This window comes from Hippoglossus hippoglossus, chromosome 11, assembly GCF_009819705.1.
Source record: "Hippoglossus hippoglossus isolate fHipHip1 chromosome 11, fHipHip1.pri, whole genome shotgun sequence".
NCBI classification, from domain to species: Eukaryota; Metazoa; Chordata; class Actinopteri; order Pleuronectiformes; family Pleuronectidae; genus Hippoglossus; species Hippoglossus hippoglossus.
Genome location: NC_047161.1, coordinates 1,276,260 through 1,297,272, shown reverse-complemented (window position 1 = coordinate 1,297,272; position 21,013 = coordinate 1,276,260). Strand labels below are relative to the sequence as shown.

General features: G+C 45.2%; 2 protein-coding genes across 4 annotated transcripts in view; one reads left to right on the top strand and one right to left on the bottom strand.

Moving 5' to 3' along the window:
- LOC117771041 (polyhomeotic-like protein 1) overlaps positions 1-8,553 on the top strand; it is a 9,552-nt gene extending 999 nt beyond the window's left edge. Inside the window, exons 2-15 of one of the 2 annotated variants that reach the window (XM_034601026.1) lie at positions 582-718; positions 1,649-1,759; positions 2,030-2,101; positions 2,189-2,317; positions 2,457-2,621; positions 2,712-2,787; positions 2,934-3,931; positions 4,029-4,164; positions 4,271-4,443; positions 4,557-4,647; positions 5,298-5,385; positions 6,427-6,640; positions 7,064-7,271; positions 8,052-8,553. In XM_034601026.1, the coding sequence (XP_034456917.1) occupies positions 587-718; positions 1,649-1,759; positions 2,030-2,101; positions 2,189-2,317; positions 2,457-2,621; positions 2,712-2,787; positions 2,934-3,931; positions 4,029-4,164; positions 4,271-4,443; positions 4,557-4,647; positions 5,298-5,385; positions 6,427-6,640; positions 7,064-7,271; positions 8,052-8,203 (2,745 nt within the window). In that variant the 5' untranslated portion in view covers positions 582-586 and the 3' untranslated portion in view covers positions 8,204-8,553. The remainder of the gene's footprint in view (positions 1-581; positions 719-1,648; positions 1,760-2,029; positions 2,102-2,188; positions 2,318-2,456; positions 2,622-2,711; positions 2,788-2,933; positions 3,932-4,028; positions 4,165-4,270; positions 4,444-4,556; positions 4,648-5,297; positions 5,386-6,426; positions 6,641-7,063; positions 7,272-8,051) is intronic. The other variant, XM_034601027.1, reaches the window with a different exon arrangement.
- Positions 8,554-11,501: 2,948 nt separating this feature from the next.
- On the bottom strand, positions 11,502-20,868 carry styk1a (serine/threonine/tyrosine kinase 1a). Of its 2 annotated transcripts, none has more exons than XM_034601051.1 (10): positions 20,645-20,868; positions 18,741-18,796; positions 16,016-16,216; positions 15,709-15,936; positions 15,189-15,370; positions 14,504-14,584; positions 14,058-14,272; positions 13,920-13,960; positions 13,586-13,682; positions 11,502-11,970 (listed from the first exon to the last, which is right to left on the bottom strand). In XM_034601051.1, the coding sequence occupies exons 2-10, from the start codon at positions 18,793-18,795 to the stop codon at positions 11,775-11,777; spliced, it is 1,296 nt and encodes a 431-aa protein (XP_034456942.1). In that variant the 5' UTR covers position 18,796; positions 20,645-20,868; the 3' UTR covers positions 11,502-11,774. The 2 variants fall into 2 exon arrangements, with proteins under 2 accessions (XP_034456942.1, XP_034456943.1); XM_034601052.1 differs by lacking the exon at positions 20,645-20,868 and adding an exon at positions 19,994-20,210.
- Between the last annotated feature and the right edge of the window lie 145 nt (positions 20,869-21,013).

Sequence of the window (21,013 nt, the reverse complement as noted above, 5' to 3'; positions counted from 1 at the left end):
CACCTTTACCTCAAATCCTCAACCTGCTGGTTATATTTGTGAATTTGTATTTTGTGGATATAACCTATGTTGATATTTTATTACATCTTTGCTATTATAGAAGGAAGGAAGTCTCACTGACATGTGCTTTTGTCATCATGCACAAATATACTAATGGATTTATTGATATTTTATAGACAAGTTTGGCTTTTCAGTGCATTTGTACATTGGGTAAATCTCGTCAAAAACTTTTTAGAAACACTGCAAATAAGTTTTAGATTTTTTTTTAATAAGCGATTAGTGAACTGATCAGTTATTGCTTTTCATTTTTCCAGTAACTCCTGTAAAAGTCTTTTCTGTTCCTGGCTCACACGGTTTGATTCACTGAAATTCTTCCGAAAATGTCTGTGTTTTATTGAAATTGTAAAACAATAATCATATTTAAAACCAAGTGTCAGAGTAAAACATGAATATGAAGTCATAGTGAATGATTTCTGATCAGCGTGACGAGCAGCCTGTGAGTCTGTGACGGCCGGTGTTTCATCAGAGGAAGTGTGTTTCACTCGGCGTTTGACGGACGACTCCTCCTCTTGTCTCCGCAGCAGCCATGGAGACGGATGGAGAGCAGAACCAGCAGGGGGCCTCGACCAATGGGAGCGCTGCGTCCGGGACCGCCACCGCCTCCTCCCGCCCCTCTCCCATGAACTCCATGTCTCTGTATGAACGACAGGCGGTGCAGGTAAGTGTGTGTGGGAGACTTTGTTTGCTGTCAATCATTGTTTACTGTCAATCATTCTGTCCAGTGTGATGAGGTTGTTTTTTCTCTTGACATCTTTGTCAGAAGGATTTACCTTCACCCAGGAGGTTATTTATTCTTTCTTTATTCTTTAGCATGAGACCTGGTGGAAAGATGTGATTTCAGGGAAGAGCTCATTAACGTCTAGTGCGGATCAGGATCAGGATCAGGATCAGGATCAGGATCAGGGGGGCAGATCCAGGATTTGGACATTTTTACACTTCTCCCAGGAAACAATTAATGGATTTTGATTAAATAAATCTGACATATTTAGAGCTCTGATATTTACGAGTTTGGTGCAGCTTGATTGAATTTAAGGGACCGTTTGATTGAACGCTGCTGTTTCATCGTGACCTTGTTAGAAAACACAGAAACTGCGTCTGGACTTTTTTCCGGGCCGTGATCGCAGCTCGTTTGTGTGTAAGAGGGAGGAGGAGAGAGGAAGTGCTTATTTATCCTGGTGAATTGTGATGTATGTGGAAGCTGCCGGACAGGAAGTGATGGAGTGGGACTGAAGCGGGGAGGTGAAGGAGGAGATTGAGTCTCGCTCGGCGGATGGAGGCTCGGTGTAAATTTATCAGGCTCCCGTCACCATCTGTCTCTGTCACCACACACACACTAATCCGTGCCGCTGCCGCAACTTATTATGATACGAGGCTGCGCTCGTACATCAGGCAGCTGGCAGGAGGCTCAGCGCCGCTTCATCCCTCCTTCGCTGCCCTCGTTTCTCCTATTCATCTTTCCTCCCAGTTTTCATGGGACCACACTTCCTCTTCTTCACGTCCTCCCTCACTCCCCCTCTCCTCTCTTCTTCACGTCCTCCTTTCTTTCCTCTGACCTCTCTCTCTCTCCATGTTCTCCTCCTCCCTTCAGGCCCTGCAGGCGTTACAGCGGCAGCCGAACGCAGCTCAGTACTTCCAGCAGCTGATGCTGCAGCAGCAGATCAACAACGCCCAGCTGCAGAACCTGGCCGCCGTGCAACAGGTAAACGTGTGAGAACCCCGAGTTGTGTGGTTCAGTGTTTTTAATGTTCATTTATAAAAAACACCAGAAGAATCACTGAAGCAAAACAACCACAGTGTTCGTCAAGCAACACAGAAACAAACACACACCTTTGATTTAGTTTGAACCTAAAACTTTTCTCTTCTTCTCTTTTTCTTCTCCTCCTCTTTTCTTCATCTCTTTTTGTTCTTCTCTTCTTCTCTTCATTCTTTCCTCTTCTTCTTCCTCTTTTCCTCCTCCTCTTCCTCACAGGCGACCCTGGCTGCCAGTCGTCAGTCGAGTCCTTCCAGCGGTGGCTCGTCTCAGACCAGCAGCTCCACATCTGTACGTCCTGTTTTCTCTAAATTGAGTTAACTTTTAGAGTCGTTTAAAGCATTTAAATAAGTGATTCACAATAAAGTCATTTTTCAGGCTAGTGTAACATCTGGAACGGGGTCCACAACCAGCAGCCGTCCAATGGGAGGCTCAGCAACGTCCACAATCAGCCAGTCAGTACTTCTGAGCGGGACGGCAGCAGGACAGGGACAAATGTACCTGAGGGTGAGAACTGAGATTTATCTAATTTGATCTATTTGTGGAACAAGTAATGATAATAATTAGATTCCGATCATTTCCCTGATGATCAGGTTTAGTTTTGGTTTGGTTTCTGTGTTTTGACGACGGTCCTGTCGTCCTGCAGGTCAACCGCTCCCTGAGGGCGCCCATCTCCTCCCAGCTTATCTTCATGCCCGGCAGCACAGCAACTGCTGCCGTGGCGACCGTCACCACGCAGCAGCAGGCTCAGCAGCAGCAGCCAGAGGCCACGACAACGTCCTCCTCCAGCAGCCTGGCAGACAACGACCAGGTTTGTGGACTCGCCGTGTTGAGGGTTCGAGGACGGTGACGACTTTCACCCTTCAACATGTCGATGTTTCCTCTTCGCCCTTTTCTCCAGGCGCAGAATCTGGCCATGAGAGGCGTGACCAGTCCCAAAGGTGTGAAGACCGAAGCTCCAGAGAGGAGTGACTCAGGTAGGGAAGAAGGTGGAGGTCACCTGCTCCACAGTTCTGCTGCTGGATGTGTAAATCAGCAGATGTTTGCTATTTGTGACGAACCTGAATCAAACGTTTCTGCTCCTTCAAGTGGAAAAGTTGGTTTACTGTCTTCTTTCCTCCAGCTGCCTTCTCTCTGGTCCAACCCTCCCACCAGTGCAACGCCCAGTCTCCCTCCAAGCCCAGCCAGCCTCAGCCCCAGCCCCCCCACATCAAGATCCCCACGTACCCTCAGCCCACCAACCTCAAAGCCCACCCCGCCTCCTCCTCCTCCTCCTCCGGAGCGTCCTCCTCCTCTTCCTCCACCTCCTCCATCCCGCTCTCCCAGCTCCTGCTTCATGGGACCCGGACCCTCGCCACTGGTACCACAGCTCCCACAGCAGCGCACACCCTGGTCCTCGCGTCCAACGCGGCGTCTCATCACCACGGGTACCCAGTGGGCACGGCGACCATCAAACCTGCGGTCAACGCTCAGACTCTGGTGGTGCAGCCGCTGCAGAAGAGCTCGCTCAGCGCTGAGAAATCAGGCCACGGCAACGGACCCATCCCGATACAACCTAAGACTCTGCAGGGGCTGCGTCTGCCCCTCCACCTGCCCTCCAGGAACCCCCCTCCCATCCTCCCTGCCCCTCCTCCAGCCAGCAGCTCCGCCCAGCCTCCACAGACTCCGCACATCCCAGTCCAGATCGTGGGGGCCAGGCAGAGCACGCTGGGAAACGGCCAGGCGCTGGCACTGGCCCGGGGCAGCTGCAGCCAGGACGGAGCCGCGGTCCTCACCAGCTCGTCCAGCCTGCTCACCATGGTGGCTTCCATCGCGTCCAGGGAGGGCGGGGTCGTGGGGCGCGGCGTGGGGCTTAAGGCACTTCACTCGCCCCAGGAGGCTCCCCCATTGGCTCAGGTCTCCCAAGTGCATCCGCTGGCCAATCAGAGCTCTGGACAGAGTCAGAACGGACCTGTAGCTTCTAGCCCCGCCTCCTCCAAGCCCCCGGCTGTTTCCTCTCCTCCCTCCTCGCTCTCTCGTTCCTCCCTCTCCCTCCCCCTCCCCCTGGCGACTGAGGAGCAGAGAGGAGCGCCAGCCGGTGTGACCACTAACGGAGACGCGTCAGGACGTCAGACGCCGCAGGTCAGCTGATCCGTGTTTATTACTCCAGAAGAACCTGAAAGCGTTTGTGTTATTACTCCTCTGACTTGATAAAATCATTTATGATTCGTCTGTTTAGGGAAAGCAGGTGATTGGTTCGCTAAAAAGGAAATCAGACTCAAATGCAGCCAATGACGAAGATGGCCCCTCCCCTCCACGGATCCAGCCTGTCAGAGACCATGCCTCTGCGCTCCCAACCAATCCCATCAAAGCAGGTAACAACAACAACAACAGCGCAGTCACGTGTAACATGCATCTCCATTTATTTAAATCAAATGAAGGGAATATTCAAATAAATGAAAATCCTCTTCCTCCCTCCAGGATGTAACGCTCCTCCCCCGGCACCCCCCTCTCCCTCCCCTGTCTTATCTGTGTCCCGCGGGACGAGTGGTCAGGGGGACAGAGCTCCTCCCCCTCAGGCCGTGGTTAAACCTCATGTCCTCACACACCTCATAGAGGGCTTCGTCATCCAGGAGGGGGCAGAGCCTTTCCCTGTGAGTTCATGGGAGTTTCCATTACTCCCATTACTCCCATTACTCCTACAGGACGCAGACTCTATACGAGGCTTCTCTACTGGTCTGAGTTCATGTCTTCTGTCCATCCTCAGGTGTGTGGTCCAGTGAAGGACTCGACCGGTGAGGATTTAACCAACGACAGTCCAGACACGAACCAATCAGAGACCGTCACCACCGCCACAGGTAACTGGTCTGGAAGCACCGCTGCCGTCCAGACAGGTTTCTATAATGATGAGCAAAATATAGTTAAAGCTAAACTGTGCAACTGTTACCGAGCAAAACAGCGCCCCCTGCTGCCACATGTGGTGATTAGGTGGGCTCTGTGTGTGGCACTGGATATTACCCATGATCCTCTGCTTCCTGACCCTGAAGAGCTGCTGCTGTAACAAATCCACCGAACTCTGTTCAGGATTCTTCATATTTTAACAGTTTCCTGCTGAATATTGAAGATAAACTCTGGTTTTTAATAACTTCAGAGTGTTTTTAACTGATCTCAGTTCAGGGAGTGAAGGAGGAAACTTTCTCCTTGTTCACTCTCACACATCAGACTCACTTTCATCAAGCTGCTGCTTCAAGGTGGAACAGTTGTGTTGATTTAGCACAGATACGGAGAAGTGGATGTTTTGTTTGAGCTGGGCCACAGGAACGCTCCCAGGTTTTAATTACCGTCCTCTGACTGACAGGCAGCGTAACAGCTCAGTGAGATATAATTAGAGTCTTCTTTTCATTTGCAGTTCATCCGTAGTGCAGCACATTTCACTGTATTCATGTACAAACTGTTAAAACTCCGTCGTTAACATTTGCTCTGTTGTTTCTCTGAACTCTCCCCTCAGTGCTAAAGTGTGAGTACTGTAAAAACTTTGCTCCTGCCAGCCAGTTCAGAGGCACCAAAAGGTTCTGCTCCATGACTTGTGCCAAGAGGTACTTCCACATGCATGAAATATGATAAACACATTACGGTGGAGGTCGTCTGAGGAGTCACTGTGACGCTGCTGTGTTTTCTCCAGGTTCTACACTAAACCTCTCACGATGAATGATGATGGGTAGTTTCTCACCTAAGGAAGAAGCAGTTTCTTGGAGACTGGACATTCTTTCCTGAAATAGATCAAATTTAAAAGCTACAACATCAACAAGCTTGAAATCTAATAAAAAAAGGTTTTGTCATAATTGAAACTAACTCTAGAGGGAAAAGGATCCTGACGTTTTTTCAGTTTCAGATCAGAACTGTGGGAGAACGTTGCCAAAGATTACGTGATTAGCAAGCTCGCAAAAAGTTTGTGTTGTAAACTCTCCTCTGAAACAACAGAGTGCAGGAGTGCAGCTGGACATCCGCTAAGTTTCAAAATAAAGATTCAACAAGAATTATTTACCCATCGAACCTGTAAAACAAACTTATGCACTGAAGAAAATCTGAAACCGTGTCAGAGAAATACTGTGAAATGAAGAGTGTTTGATTCCCATAGTATAAAAAGCTTTCATTTTACTGTATTTAGTTTATTCTTGTTAAAAACACAGTTTAAGATGTAAAGAAACATCAGAACCAGGTTTAAGAACCACGTGTGAATCCTCCGGCGGCTGCAGCTGTATGTTTCGCAGCATGTATGTTCCTTCTGTATAAACCTGCTTCACTTCATCCTCGTTTGATTTTCAGAACTTGCATGAAAACTGTTCTCCTGTCAGATTCCAGTGTTTTCCTCTGTTGAATTTGCTCCACGTTATATAAAATCTACCTTGTACTTATGACCTCATTTGTTCCACTTTATAAACAATGCCTGGTCTGCATTGTTTGTAACAGTTTGATTTCACTGCTTCTGCTTTGCATTTGTCCCTTTGCCCGCTGCCTGTGTATAGCTTATACACGGCGTGCGGCGCAAAGAGATAAAGACTGTGTGTTGCTCGTCTTGGCTTCAGTACCGTATATGTCACTCTTTGTCTACGATACAGTATGTATTGGTTCCCCAGGTACAACGTCAGCTTCAGGCAGCACCTGTGCATGCGGCAGGGTCACGGCCAGGGTCACGGCCAGGGTCAGGGTCACGCCCCGGAGCAGGATCACGGCCAAGGTCACTTCTCCAACTCGGACGAGGAGGGAGGAATCGCCAGGCGGAGGGTTCCCCGCAGGACCAGCTCAGAGATAGCCAGTGCCAAGATAGCAGGGAGACCTTTACCTGTCAAGGTGAGTCTGGACCACGTCTGGTGTGTGGAGCCGAGAAACGCTGGTGAATGTCTTTATAATCTCATATGATCATTCCAACATCTCTGCTCGTAATGTGCCATCTCCTGGGAGCTCCTATCCAACACATAGAAACAACGAGGAAGACGAGGAGGAGCAACTAATTGATCGTTACAGAGGTTTCACTCACTCCTGCTGAGCCTTTCTGCCCCCTAGTGGCTAATCTGGGATGATGCAGCCTTTGAAAACAAAGCACATAACGAGCATCATTCTCTAAACTCCTCTATGAGAAGCTGCCAAATTCTTTCAGGCATTTATTTCCGTCATGCCACCTTATTGATTGTAGCTGTGGTTCAGGAGGAAGAGCGGGTCGTCCACTTGATTGGAAAGTTGATCCCTGGCTCCTCTGCCTCGTCTCCCCCACAGTGCCGCTCAGAGTCCAGCCATTCAGACGAGGAGTCCAGCGGAGAGGAGGATGAAGACGACCCCATGTCCCTCTCGCCGGCCTCCTCGGCCTCCTGCCACCAGGCGGCGCCCCAGCCGCCCACGGACAGTTCTGCGCCCAGCTGCCTGCCCTCTGGCCCCGCCCAGTGGAGCGTGGAGGAGGTGTCGCAGTTTATCTCCTCGCTGCAAGGTCGGACGATCTGATTGGGCTTCTCGTTGTTTGTTGCTCATCACACATCATAAGAAACAAAGTCCATCCAGAGCTTCTGTTATTAATTATTATTTTATGTTGCAAGTTGATTTATTTATTTTATGATGAGTCATTTTAGAAGCAAGAATTTTGGTTTTCATCGTGTGTGAACCCCCTCCTCTGCTGTCTCCTCCTCCTCTGCTGTCTCCTCCTCCTCTGCTGTCTCCTCCTCCTCTGCTGTCTCCTCCTCCTCTGCTGTCTCCTCTTCCTCTGCTGTCTCCTCTTCCTCTGCTGTCTCCTCTTCCTCCGCTGTCTCCTCCTCCTCTGCTGTCTCCTCTTCCTCTGCTGTCTCCTCTTCCTCCGCTGTCTCCTCTTCCTCCGCTGTCTCCTCCTCCTCTGCTGTCTCCTCTTCCTCCGCTGTCTCCTCTTCCTCTGCTGTCTCCTCCTCCTCTGCTGTCTCCTCTTCCTCCGCTGTCTCCTCTTCCTCCGCTGTCTCCTCCTCCTCTGCTGTCTCCTCTTCCTCTGCTGTCTCCTCTTCCTCTGCTGTCTCCTCTTCCTCTGCTGTCTCCTCCTCCTCTGCTGTCTCCTCCTCCTCTGCTGTCTCCTCTTCCTCTGCTGTCTCCTCTTCCTCCGCTGTCTCCTCCTCCTCTGCTGTCTCCTCTTCCTCTGCTGTCTCCTCTTCCTCCGCTGTCTCCTCTTCCTCCGCTGTCTCCTCCTCCTCTGCTGTCTCCTCTTCCTCCGCTGTCTCCTCCTCCCCCTTCTCCTCGTCCTCCTCCCCAGGCTGCGAGGACCTTGCCTCCCAGTTCCTGTCGCAGGAGATTGACGGACAGGCTTTGCTGCTGCTGAAGGAGGAGCACCTCATGTCCACCATGAACATCAAGCTCGGCCCCGCCCTGAAGATCTGCGCCCACATTAACAACCTGAGAGACTGAAGTCAGAGTTTCCATGAACCGACGTGTTCGAAGTCGAGCTCCGGACATTCCCCCCCCCCCCCCCCACCCCCCCCCCCCCCAGCGCTTGTTCTGAGTCCAGTTCAGATAAAGAACTGGTTCCAGAGCGGAGTCCCACAGGTGAATGTATGAAGTACACTTCCCCTTGAACCCAGACTGGGGCTGCAGCACTTGAGTCGGTTGTTGGTTTGAACCCAAGTTCAAAAGTCATGTTTTGCACAAGAGTTTTGTGAATTCCTTCCACATCTGCCACGTCCGTGATTTAAAACAGATTACAAAGTTTATTTGGTCCTAAAATACTTTTTCCGTGCGAAATCAGTCAGAAACAAACTCTACCAGTTTATTTGCTTTTGCTTTTCATCTGCACAATTTCCATTCAGAAGCAGGAACTGAGGTTTTGAATGTATTCTCAGTGCAGACGTCACTTGCATTGATGGAGCAGACAGTTAAATCTACAGAACTTGTCCCAGGACTCATTGTTTTAAACGTTGTGTCCACATTTGCTGCATTTGTCTCATTTTCCATCTAAACACGCAAACAGATGATTGTACAGTTATTCCACTCATTGTATTATATTGTCCAGGAAAAGTATTATTTAAAAAAAAAAAAACATCTGTCTTCTCTTGGCGTCAAAAATTAAAACCAGGTTATATTTTTTCATTGAGCGCTCGTGTTGGATCTCACTAAACTGACACGGTTTGATTCACGGAGTTCGGACGGAAAGGCAGCGGAGAAAGATGTTTGTGATTTAATGAATTCTGTTGAAATCTTGATGTGTCGTTTAGGGAAGGATTCTGATCTTCAATGTTATTTATGTTTATAATTAGAGAAACGCGTACGTCCAGCATCATAATCACTTTGTACGAATAGGGATCAGCGTGTGTAAAAGGTGGCACTTTTATTTTGGAAGAGGCCTGTTCTATGACTTACAGGGTAAAGTGAGAGCACAGGGTAACGGCTGCACACGCGTCCAAATAGAACCCGACTCCCTCGAGGTTCAGAGAGAATTTTATATTTCAGCGACAGAAAATACCGTTGTTGCGTATTTTATTTGTCACATTCCTTGTGTTGTTTTTCAGAGCAGAGCACATCAACAGTAACGGAAGCACGACTGCCAAATGCTTTTTTTCACGTTCAGGCCGGAGACGAACGCACTGTTTAGCCACACGTTTGCGTAGACGAGCTAAAGCGTCATCAGCGTATTTATTTGAGTATTCCGCTAGAGGGTTCGCCGTAGAACTCAGACCCTGTGTGGCGTTCTGTAAATAACAAAACGTGGCGACACTGTAGGAGGTTAGCCTACGGTTACTTATTGTTAGCGACGTCCTAGATGGTTTGTTAGGTCCTTCGATCGCCGTATGTTCTTGCAGGTGACGGTCTGACTCGACACTGCCCCTACTGTCCATGTCTGTATTGCGTCTCGCTCACTTTGTGAGGTTGGCACAACGGACGCAGGACATGTGACGTTTATGTAACATGATGACATCTCCGCTCTTCTAGTGTTTGACTCGGTGGGGAGGATCTCGTTATTCTGGATCTTTGCTCAGATTCTGTTCAACAAAACAATTTGAGCCTTTTATCGGTGAAACAAATAGCTTCACGTGGACTGTCGCAGTTGCCCCATAAGATTACAGCGTAGCCCCTGCTGTCGTGTCGTGGCTGCTGGCAGAGACGATCCCCTGGACCGATTCCAATGTTTTTCATTTACACACCGACAGTTACGAGCAGGGCTCAGGTTGAAAAGTACAGGAATCTGTGACAATTTTGTTTTTTCTGGCAATTTGAACATTTTCCAGCGGTGCAACCAGCCGCTTCTGATCCGTGCAGCAGTTTGAGTGACGGCTCACATCACTGGCTAGATTTACTTTATTATTTTTTGTGGTGACATGAAGTTTACAAAAGGAAAATACCGAACGAAAGCACGATCGAGACTTAACCAGCAAACACGATGACAACAAAACCACAAAGTCTGTTCAGACGAAGCTACACGTGGACCTATGACTCAAACATAAATCATCCCTGACCGAACGAGTGTGTGAATGAGACAACTTAAACTAAGCTGTAATAATAATAACTTTAAAATTTGCCTTTATATTTAAATGCACATTTGTTTGCCTTGTTTTGAGCTTTGTACTGTAGGAGTTCTCTCACGTTATCTCTCTGTGAACCTTGTGGCCTTTCTCACTAGTTTCTTGGTTTAGATGAGGATTGTCTCTTTTTTAACTGCTTTTCATATCATTCCTTGTTTTATATTAGTGCTTACTTTTTTACTATTGTTACTTCAAGCAATGCCTTTCCCAAAAAGCGTGACCGAATAGTAGCGACCTTGATCAAGGACACTCGCCGTCTTCCTCCATAGCTTTGTCACATAGCGTGTCACTACCGACAGTATTTACCTTTCTAGCTCTAGCGACCTTTGGCTTTTCTTGTTAGTGACTGTGGCTGTTTCGGTATTTTCTTTCGAAAGAGGACAATAATCTTCGACAGCAGCCGTGTGTTTATATTCCTCAGTCGTCCCAGGATTTTGGAGTCGTTAAATCAGCCGGTCCGTCAGCATTTCACGAAGACCGAAAACAAAACCCCACCTGTTTTTCATTTCGAGTGATTTGAGCCACAATTCTTTGCTGAACTCGATGCATTTCTGACGCGACCGCTCCCAGAAAGCAGCACTTTCCTCCCAGAAGAAACTGATTCTGTAAAAATGATTTTCTTTTTAAATGAAGAAACCACATGAAGACAATGTGCTTCCTTGCAATAATCAGAGAAACTGCAAAATCTTGGAGGGACTGGGTTTAATGAGGAGAGATTAATAATACTATCATGCAAATAAATAATCAAGGAACTGTTTTAAAACTGTGATGTGTGTGTCTTTATTTTTGAAGTAGAAGAATTAAGTGGATGATTGCTAATTAAACCATCGTTACCCAAAGAGTCATCATATAGTATTAGAGCCTCGATTACATGACATGAACTGTGTGAGTGCTAATTACTTTCTAACTGGAATGAATCATTAATCCAAAAATAGTTTTCAGTCAGTTGAGTATTTCATATTTACCGAAAAATATTCCCATCAGGCGTAAGACAGAAAGAGAGAGAACAGAAGGATTTGTTTCCTTTTACATTTTAAGAATTCAGTTGCAATGTTGCGAATAAATTAAATGTTTTGCTTGTGTGGTTTCTTCTTCTGAGCCGACTGCTCACCACAAAGAAACATAATAATTTGACTTTTACCAAAACTGATTCTGAAGAACAAGTTCACCATCTCATCATCACAGACATTTGTTCGACTTTAATGTTAAGATTTCAAGTTTATTTTCAATATATTAAATATAAAAAGTGGGTGTTCTTCATAAATCCAACAAACAAGTGCAAAACAAAAACAAGTCTCACCAACAATATTTACAATAAGTTTTACAAACAATATTTAAAGTAAGTCTCTTCAATATTTACAATATTTTCTAATAAAGTTCTTCATTGATCCTTCGCTCTTGCAGCAGTTTTTCAGGTGCAGGTGAACATCCAATCATCGTGCTAACCGAGGACTCTCAGCCAATCAGAGCACAGCATAGTTGTAGGCCTCTCCATATCCCGCCTCCCTCAGGTATCTCTCGATGTCGATTGGCTCAGGCGCTCTGAGAACTGTGCTCCCATTGGCTGATTTTTCTCCCGCCTGAAGTTTGTTAATCACTTCCGGGATGGAGAGACGCTGTTTCCTGTTCCAGTGACAACACGAGCTGATGATGGAGAATCTGTCAACAGGTAAAACACGTTTTAACTTAATAAGCACTTAGTTTAACTTAGTTTAACTTAACAAACACTTAGTTTAACTTAATAAACACTTAGTTTAATTTCATAAACACTTAATTTAACTTAACAAACACTTAGTTTAACTTAACAAACACTTAGTTTAACTTAACAAACACTTAGTTTAACTTAACAAACACTTAGTTTAACTTAGTTTAACTTAATAAACACTTAGTTTAACTTAACAAACACTTAATTTAACTTAGTTTAACTTAATAAACACTTAGTTTAACTTAACAAACACTTAATTTAACTTAGTTTAACTTAATAAACACTTAGTTTAACTTAATAAACACTTAGTTTAACTTAGTTTAACTTAACAAACACTTAGTTTAACTTAATAAACACTTAGTTTAACTTAGTTTAACTTAACAAACACTTAGTTTAACTTAACAAACACTTAGTTTAACTTAGTTTAACTTAATAAACACTTAGTTTAACTTAACAAACACTTAATTTAACTTAGTTTAACTTAACAAACACTTAATTTAACTTAATAAACACTTAGTTTAACTTAATAAACACTTAGTTTAACTTAACAAACACTTAGTTTAACTTAATAAACACTTAGTTTAACTTATCAAACACTTAGTTTAACTTAACAAACATTTAGTTTAACTTCACATACACTTAGTTTAACTTCACATACACTTAGTTTAACTTAATAAACACTGAGTTTAACTTCACATACACTTAGTTTAACTTAATGAACACTTAGTTTAACTTAACGAACACTTAGTTTAACTTCACATACACTTAGTTTAACTTCACATACACTTAGTTTAACTTAATAAACACTGAGTTTAACTTCACATACACTTAGTTTAACTTAACAAACACTTAGTTTAACTTAGTTTAACTTAATAAACACTTAGTTTAACTTAATAAACACTTAGTTTAACTTAATAAACACTTAGTTTAACTTAACAAACACTTAGTTTAACTTCACATACACTTAGTTTAACTTCACAAAAAACTTAGTTTAACTTCACAAAAAACTTAGTTTAACTTAATAAACACATAGTTTAACTTAATAAACACTTAGTTTAACTTAATTAACACTTAGTTTAACTTAACATACACTTAGTTTAACTTACTAAACACTTAGTTTAACTTAATAAACACTTAGTTTAAATGACTCTTTATCATCTTTATACTCTGTGGAAACTAGTACAAGGTTTTTAGTGTCTTTAAACGAGGATAATTAAGCTAACGGTGGTTGTAGTTAGCTTAAATAGCTTAAATAGCTAAAGTAGCATTAATGTTGGAATAGTTGACTGTTCTGTATTAAAGCTCTGACGTGGAGCTGCTGTTACACTTTCTGTGTTCAGTTTTTTTTCCCCGATTGTGTTTCCCACTGAGATGTAACTAACCTATGAGCTAACCCAGGTTCATGGGTACAGGTTAGTTAACCAGATCAGAAACCTGTTAACCAAGACTCGTCACCAGTGTTTAAATCAAACCTTTAATCCTATTTAATCCTTTTATCTCAACCTGGAGGTTCTAACGTCGATGATCTTTCTTCACTTTAATAAACCTGTTTTCTGCTCTTCGTCTTACAGGGAGCTGGAACATGTCGCCGGTCGTTTCAGATGCTTTCCTCTTTGCAGATGCTGCAGGAGTTCAGTCGTGGGGATCTGAGCGAACGGGGGGTCACCTGCACACATGGGAGATTCGTACATGAGTGGGGGGGCTGTCAGCTCCTGCACGAATCCAGGGCTTCAGTCACAGAAGGGTTGTTGGGACTATTTCATCACCATTCATTTAATTATGTTAGATATTAAAATAACCATGTAAATGATAATAATGAGTTCAAATTTATTCTTTGCTGTTAATGGTAAATCTAAATGCAGCCCAATGCTATGATTGATTAAATAGCTGGAATTCCACTCACCCAATGTGACCATTTCATAGAGCAGGATACCAAAAGACCATCTGTCAAAGAGAAGACAGGATGAGTGTTGTTCAGAGTTTGTCCCGACATGTGGATAGAAATTCATTAAAGAAATAAAGAGATTAAAGTTAAACTCACACATCGCTGCTGGGACCGACGACTCCTCTGGCCAGCACTTCAGGCGCCTGCCACTTCTTCATGTCCATGTCCTGAAACTCCCCCGGCGAACTGGGCTGCGTTCCCCTTCGGTAGGCCGAGCCCAAACCCCACAGCTTCGCCGTCAGATCTCCACCAACCAGAACGCTGCGAGCACCCACGTTGCCATGGATACAGCTTTGACTGTGCAGATACTCCTGGATGGTCGGATGAAGACGGGTGTTGAGGAGGATGAGGAGCATCACAAGAATACTTCATAACACATCCCCCCAGACTCTTACATATATGATGGTCTCTACTGGGGTTACTGAGTCATCAGGAGAAAACTAAGAACCTGATAACACATTTGCATATTATGGAATTACTAAATTTCACATTTCTTTTTGGTCCGTGAAGCAGCGAGAGGGACAAACAATAGATGAACCAACCAGAGCGGAGGCCACTTGTCCTGCCATGATGTGGATCCTCTTCTCTGTCATGTCCCAGGAAGACTCTGAACCTGCGCTGTCCTTCAGTGGCAGAAGAAGAAAAGGGAATATGTGAGAATGTGCTTGTTATTGTTTCATGTTAGGTGACACCCCCCCCCCCCCTCCTCTGGGGCTATACATCAGGTTGGTGTGTCTGTGATATACAGTATAATAGAAGTCAATTAACGTACTGTACCTGTCAATGCAGAGGGATCTACGGATACTAGTGTCTGTCAGTAGTAGGATATATATATATTAATATATATATATATATATGTATGTATGCTGCCCAACACTGCCCCACACAGGCACAAAGCAGTACAAGTTAAGTATATATTTCAATCAACTATCCCACCGTATAAGATCTGTTAACAATCCACCTCTTCCTTAACTTTCAGTCGTTATGGATGATATTTTTGATTTATTATTGGCAGATAATATCGGCCGATATGAGCGGTATCAGCGTCCATGTTTGCCCATATTAAAACTCTTATTTCACGGAATAAATAAAGCAGAAAAGATGTATATTAATGTTTCTTTTCTTGCTTGTAAATCTTAATGGACTGCAGTTCAGTTGCAGATGGTGTTTTGTAGATGTTCCCGTACCTTAGACTGAACAATCTGGTATTGTAATAGATTACTGTACCTGTCTACATCTCCACAGGAACCCGAGCAGGTCTCCGTGCTGCAGCTCCTCCATCACCATCATCACGGGCGACTGCACTGAAACTACACCCAGCAGCTCCGGTAAGTACGGGTGGCGACCCAGTCCGGAGACGAAGGAGGCGAAGTCCAGAAAGTGCTGCTTCTCGCTGCTGCTTTCCTTTTCTGGAGAACGAGGTCAGACAACATTACTTCTTCAATTGTATTCAAACATGTTTACCACACATGTCACAAAAAGACAGCTTTTGTGGTATCAGGGCATCTTAGAGTTTTTGAATGTGGAACATTTCCTTAACAGCTACAAGTTGACGTCCTCGGTCTGATTTATAGGGGAAAAACTAAAGTACAAAACTTTATGGTCTGTAAACAAGTTAACAGAACATTCCTTGGGTCTTTCAGCTGCTGAGGAACAAAACAACACATGTGTCTGCATTCTTCAGCAGCGATGCAGTAAGCAGTCCCACCTCTGTGGGTCGGGTTTGGCTCGGCACGGCTCAGTTTACCTTTCAGCACTCTGAGGATGACGTCCCTGTTGTCCATGCTGGCTCTGTACAGACTGACTTCATCGTTCGGCTTGATGGAGAAGGACAGCGGCAGGGCGCTGACCTGGCTGAAGGCGTTGTGATGCCTCTCTGTGGACGTCTGGGGGGGTGCAGACCTGACATCCTCCTGCACTTGTTGCACTGACATGGGCAGCTCCTCATGTTCGAGTGCGTTTAGTCCAGGAGGAGCTGTAGAGATAAAGATGAAAACTGAATAATGAATCTGTCTGTAACAAAATGACACACAGACTCATGGCTGCTCACTCACCATCGATGCCTTGCAGGTGACTTCTGTGGCTGTGTCTCTGTGTGTGTCCGTGGGACGAGCCGAAGCTTCGAGGGGCCGTCGCTCGAGAGCGCCTGTGCTCAGGACAGTACCTCCGCAGGAACAAGAACAGTAAGGTGACGAGCGTCCCGAGGAGGAGCAGCGTGGGGACGATGATCACGGCCTGCATGTGCTCCTTTGTTACTGAGGGACAAGAGAGGGGACGTGTCACTGTCAGGTCTGAGTAGAAGAAGCACGGTGACGTGAGGACAGATTGGAATGATTCTATGTCCTGATTCCCTTCTGTCCTCCGCTCCTCCTGTCCTCAGTCCCTGTGTGATCGCTTGTGTCCCACACACTATGTCCTACTTGCATTGTGCTTTAGGTTGAGCAGGTTGAGTTTCAGCGTTCTGCTCGGGGCACTTTGACAGGATGGATCTGTTGGCTGTTAAAACGGTTTCACCTCAGAAGTGTTGACAGGAGGCTCCATCTGAACATGACATCATCCTCCATGTACAGCCGTGCTGATAGGTTGATTCATAGCTCAGTGACTAATACCATGTTTGAATGCAAATATCAGCAGTGCCCTCCGATGTGTCAGTGATGTAATGATTCAGAACAGTGCAGAGATTAACCAGTTAAACTAAGTTTTAGTCATTTGGACAAACAGGTATTTTTAATATAGCTACTTCCAGACGTGCACTGAGGTCTGTACATTTTCTGGAGAACGTAAATGTCTAGGTCAGTTGCTCTGGAACTTTTCCTGCAGTCCCCTTGTTAAAATGTCTGGAAAATTCAGATTTTATATTTTTGAGAGAGTTCCCAATGTCGTCAGGGGACATCGGTCCAACCCTAACTTCGCCGCCCACATAACAACTTTTGTCCTCCTGCGATGTGCACATAGCCAAGTTGGGCTGTAATTGGACAGTGAGACTGGCTGAGACGAGCTGTGACTCATGCACTGACATTCAGAGAGAGCTGATTGACAACAAGCTGCTGAGTCACTGTTATTAAAAGCTGTAGAAGTTTCCACACTGCACCTTAAATCCTTTATCTGCACGTTACCGAGCAGGAAATATAAAAGTTTAAACTCCGTGGTTAAATTTAAAGTTTTCTATTTGTTAGGTGATTCTTTTATCATATCAACTATCCTTCATATTGACCCTTCACTGACAACCCTGTGAACACAAGGCTCTGGGTAGAAACACACAAACACACACACACCCTTGTAACACACTGGAACAAAGGCCTGTTAACTGGAGCAGAAGCCATCTCTTCAAAGCCCCGTGTGTGTGTGTGTGTGTGTGTGTTTGTGTGTGTCGTATTCTGGGTTTGACACATTCTTTGGTGTGGTGACGGACCTGCACAATCATAAATCTTTTCTTTTCCATTCCCAGTAAAGACTTGGTCTGAGCTTGAACTTTCCACACCACACACGTCCAGGAGCTCCGTGTTTGCTTTGGGTTTGCTTCACCTGAGATTACTGGCATCCCTGTTCTCTTCTGCCGGCTTCTCTAGTGAAGCTAAAACATGCAAACAAGGAACGACTTATCCAGATATATTAATCTCTCTGGGATCATAAAGACTTCTCGGCGAGTCAGCAGTATTTATTTGATCTAGTTGTGTAAGCACACATCGCTGTGAGTCTTTCATGTGACCTTATCTGGAGGTTGCAACATCCCTGCAATCTGCAACTGGCAGTTTTATAATATGTTATCGTTACTAGTACTAAAACATCCCATAATAAGGTTGGAGACCTTCAACCAGGACGAACCCTGGAGCTTTATATTTCAGCAGAATCACCCATGCACCAGGTTTACAGGCAGATGGAGGCCGCTGCTGGTGTTTACTGTGATGAGCACACACAGGAGGCGGAGCCGTGGAGAAGGAGACGGATGAGAAGCAGAAGACGAAAAAGCAAAAGCTAGAAAAGCACATTCACGTGTCAGGAATGAGAGGATGATCGTTAAGAGAGGAGAGATGGATGAAGAGATATCAGGAAACCAAAGGAGAAGCCTGTCGATTTTGTGATTTTAATGAATCAGCGAATACAGAAGCTTTATAGGAGTAAACCCTGGCAGCAGTTCGATGGCAGTGCTGTACATTTAAAGGCAGAGAGAAGGAGCTTGTTTATGCCAGTTTTAAAGTGTGTGGGTGTGGCAGGTTTATTAAATACTGCTGCTGCTGGCAGGTCAGTGTTTCCCCTTTAGAGAACAGGAGGTATTTACTACAGACAATATTTGTGAGTCTCAGGTGAGCAGCTGTTGGGAATCTTCATCTGGGGCCGTTGCACAGTTTTTCCACCGTGTGTTGGCGTCTTGTCTTTATTGTCTCTACGCCAGCGATGAGCTAGTGGCCCGGAGACATCATGTCTTCAGGTTGTCCGTCTGTCTGTCTGTGAACGTGAAATCTCAAGAAGGAGTTGAGGGGATTTCTTTAAATCTGGTGCAAACATTCACTTGGACTCAAGGATGAACCGACTAGATTTCAGGGGTTAAAGGTCAAAGGGGTCATGGTGAATTTCTTGCACCACTTCCTTGGGAAATTCCCTCAAGTGGCCTTTTGTTGTGTATTAACTGGAGCTGAAATAAAATACTGAAATATGGGCGTGATTCACGTTTGCAGGGAAAGCTCAATAGCAGAGGAGAATGAGCAGGAAACAGGGGGATGAGACAAGTCGGGTAGAGGGGGAGAGGGGGGGAGACAGGGGGAGAAACAGTGTCCTTACTACAGAGGTGGTCGTCCGGCGCACACAGATTATCGGTGGTGGAGTTGGATGACATGCTGGAGAGGAAGAGAGGCACAGATCAGTGTGACTATCAGCAGGAGGAAGAGATCAACATTACCTCGGCTCAGCAGCCGCTCTAAATCCCCGGAGCGCTCACGGAGTCACGCTGCCTCTTCCTCTCTAATAACTGTGTGGGTTGTTTCTGAAGCTGTCAGGGAAGTTCAGTCAACAGCCGCGCACACACCCAGGACAAGTGCTTCATGACTGGTTTTCTACATTACTACTCGTTAACCAGCTTTCACTTACACACTAACAGAGAAGCAGAGATCAGTGAATCTAAATCATTAGAATATAACCTGGCTTTCAGCCTCAACCTCCTCAAACCACACACGGTTATCTTAACGGTTCTAGAGAACTGTCATGTCCTCCATTTACCTCAGACGTCTCAGGTGTCGGTGTTATGGCTCCGTGGAACTTATCGGTTCAAATGGATTTGTTTTAAACAAATGAAACGGGCCGAGCGACAGTAGAGACGTTTCTACTTGAGAATCACAAAGTGGTTTGAAACTCCTGATTTGAATGTGATGAATGAGATGTGTTTGAAAAGCCACAGGGCTCAAGTTCAAGTTAACCACTCAAATGTGACATTTGCATACAAACACACAAACACACAAACACACACACACAAACACACAAACACACCCTCCCTGCCCTGAAACTTCTGCTTCACCATCGGGGATTTGAACACTTTTCACTTCCCTGTTATTATAAAGGGTTTGATATTTGACATTCTAGTGAAGTTACAGTTTCACAGTCTGTTGCCAGTGACCCAACGAGAATCACATTTTTATTAAAAAAAATTTTTACAGACAAAAAACGTATTTGGCTCGGTACCACCATTACAAGGTGAAAGTAACTGCCCCGTGCAGCAGAGCGAGGTTTCATCACGTGACGAGAGCGTTGACCAGACTGAACCCGAATCACAAAAGAGAACCTGATATCATTGACGATGAGGGAGGCAACATCTGGAGATAAGACGTCTTATCTACACACAGACACACAACTTCAAGTGCAGCACAAGAGAGAGGCCGCCTGCCAAGATTAAAGTTTTCTCGGCTACAGATACAACAAGTTATCTAGTAAAATATCTGGTAGATTCAGTAACACCTGAATTTCCTGATGTGGCACTTTGCCTTCGTTGATGAACAGCATGTCGGCTGTCAGTCGAATATCGATTCAGAAGTTGTTCTCACCTTGTTTCTTTTCTGGAACTTCCAAAGAAACGGTATCCGCAAACACAGAGGAACCTAACTCACGTACATCACAGGACGTTGTGGTGATGTAGTGGTCGAGCGAAGACACTCACTCACAACGGGTTCAACACAGCTCAGACGCCAAGTGTGTGTGTGAGACTTCATGTTTCATGTGGCAATAACACAACATCCTCACCTATTGGAGAAGGAAACCTCTTTTTGAAGAATGTGACACAACACACACCCTTCTGATGGTTCCCTGGTATGTAATAAGCATTTTTGGAGATGACAACACACGTACGCGCACAAACGCACACCTTCCTTCAGAAAGCATGGATGTCACTGAACCAGTTTCTCTGCATTGTTCTCATGCACCAGTTACTCTCCTGCATCAACACAACAATAGAGCTGGCTATCGCACAACACGCACAACGACAACAGACACCAAAACTATGCTGCTAAAGACAGACGTGTAAATTCATACGCAAACAAAATGGTTGTTCAAAAAAACACACAGACCAATTTAATGCACGTTTATAAAGTAGAACAAAATAACTATTGTGATGTAAAGTTTCATATTTTGTGCTAAATTGAATTTCAGTGAGAAGACATTCGGTCTCTAGTGTTTTAGTTTAGTTTGTTTGTTCTTACCTGGTCTAGTAATCAGGGGTGAACCTCCCAGTGCTCCCAGTATCCAGAGCATTTGTCCTCCCTGGGATCCATACAACTGCAGAGACAACAGTCCAGGAGTCCTCGTTCTCAGTGTTCATGTTGTCCTCTGCAGGCTGCAGAGTAGAGACGTATCCACAGAGAGACACATTTCCACAGAGGACAGACGAGCCCTGATGTGAGATTCTGTTTGTTTGACACCAGCGTCTGTGTTTCCTCACTCGTGTCTTTCCTGGTGTGTCTCCCTCTCTATCAGGTTGACCACACCCACCCCTCCAACTGTTCTTCCTTGTCACCTGCACATTGCATTGTCATGGTCCGACTCCCGAAACCCAGGGGTGGAGGAAGTAC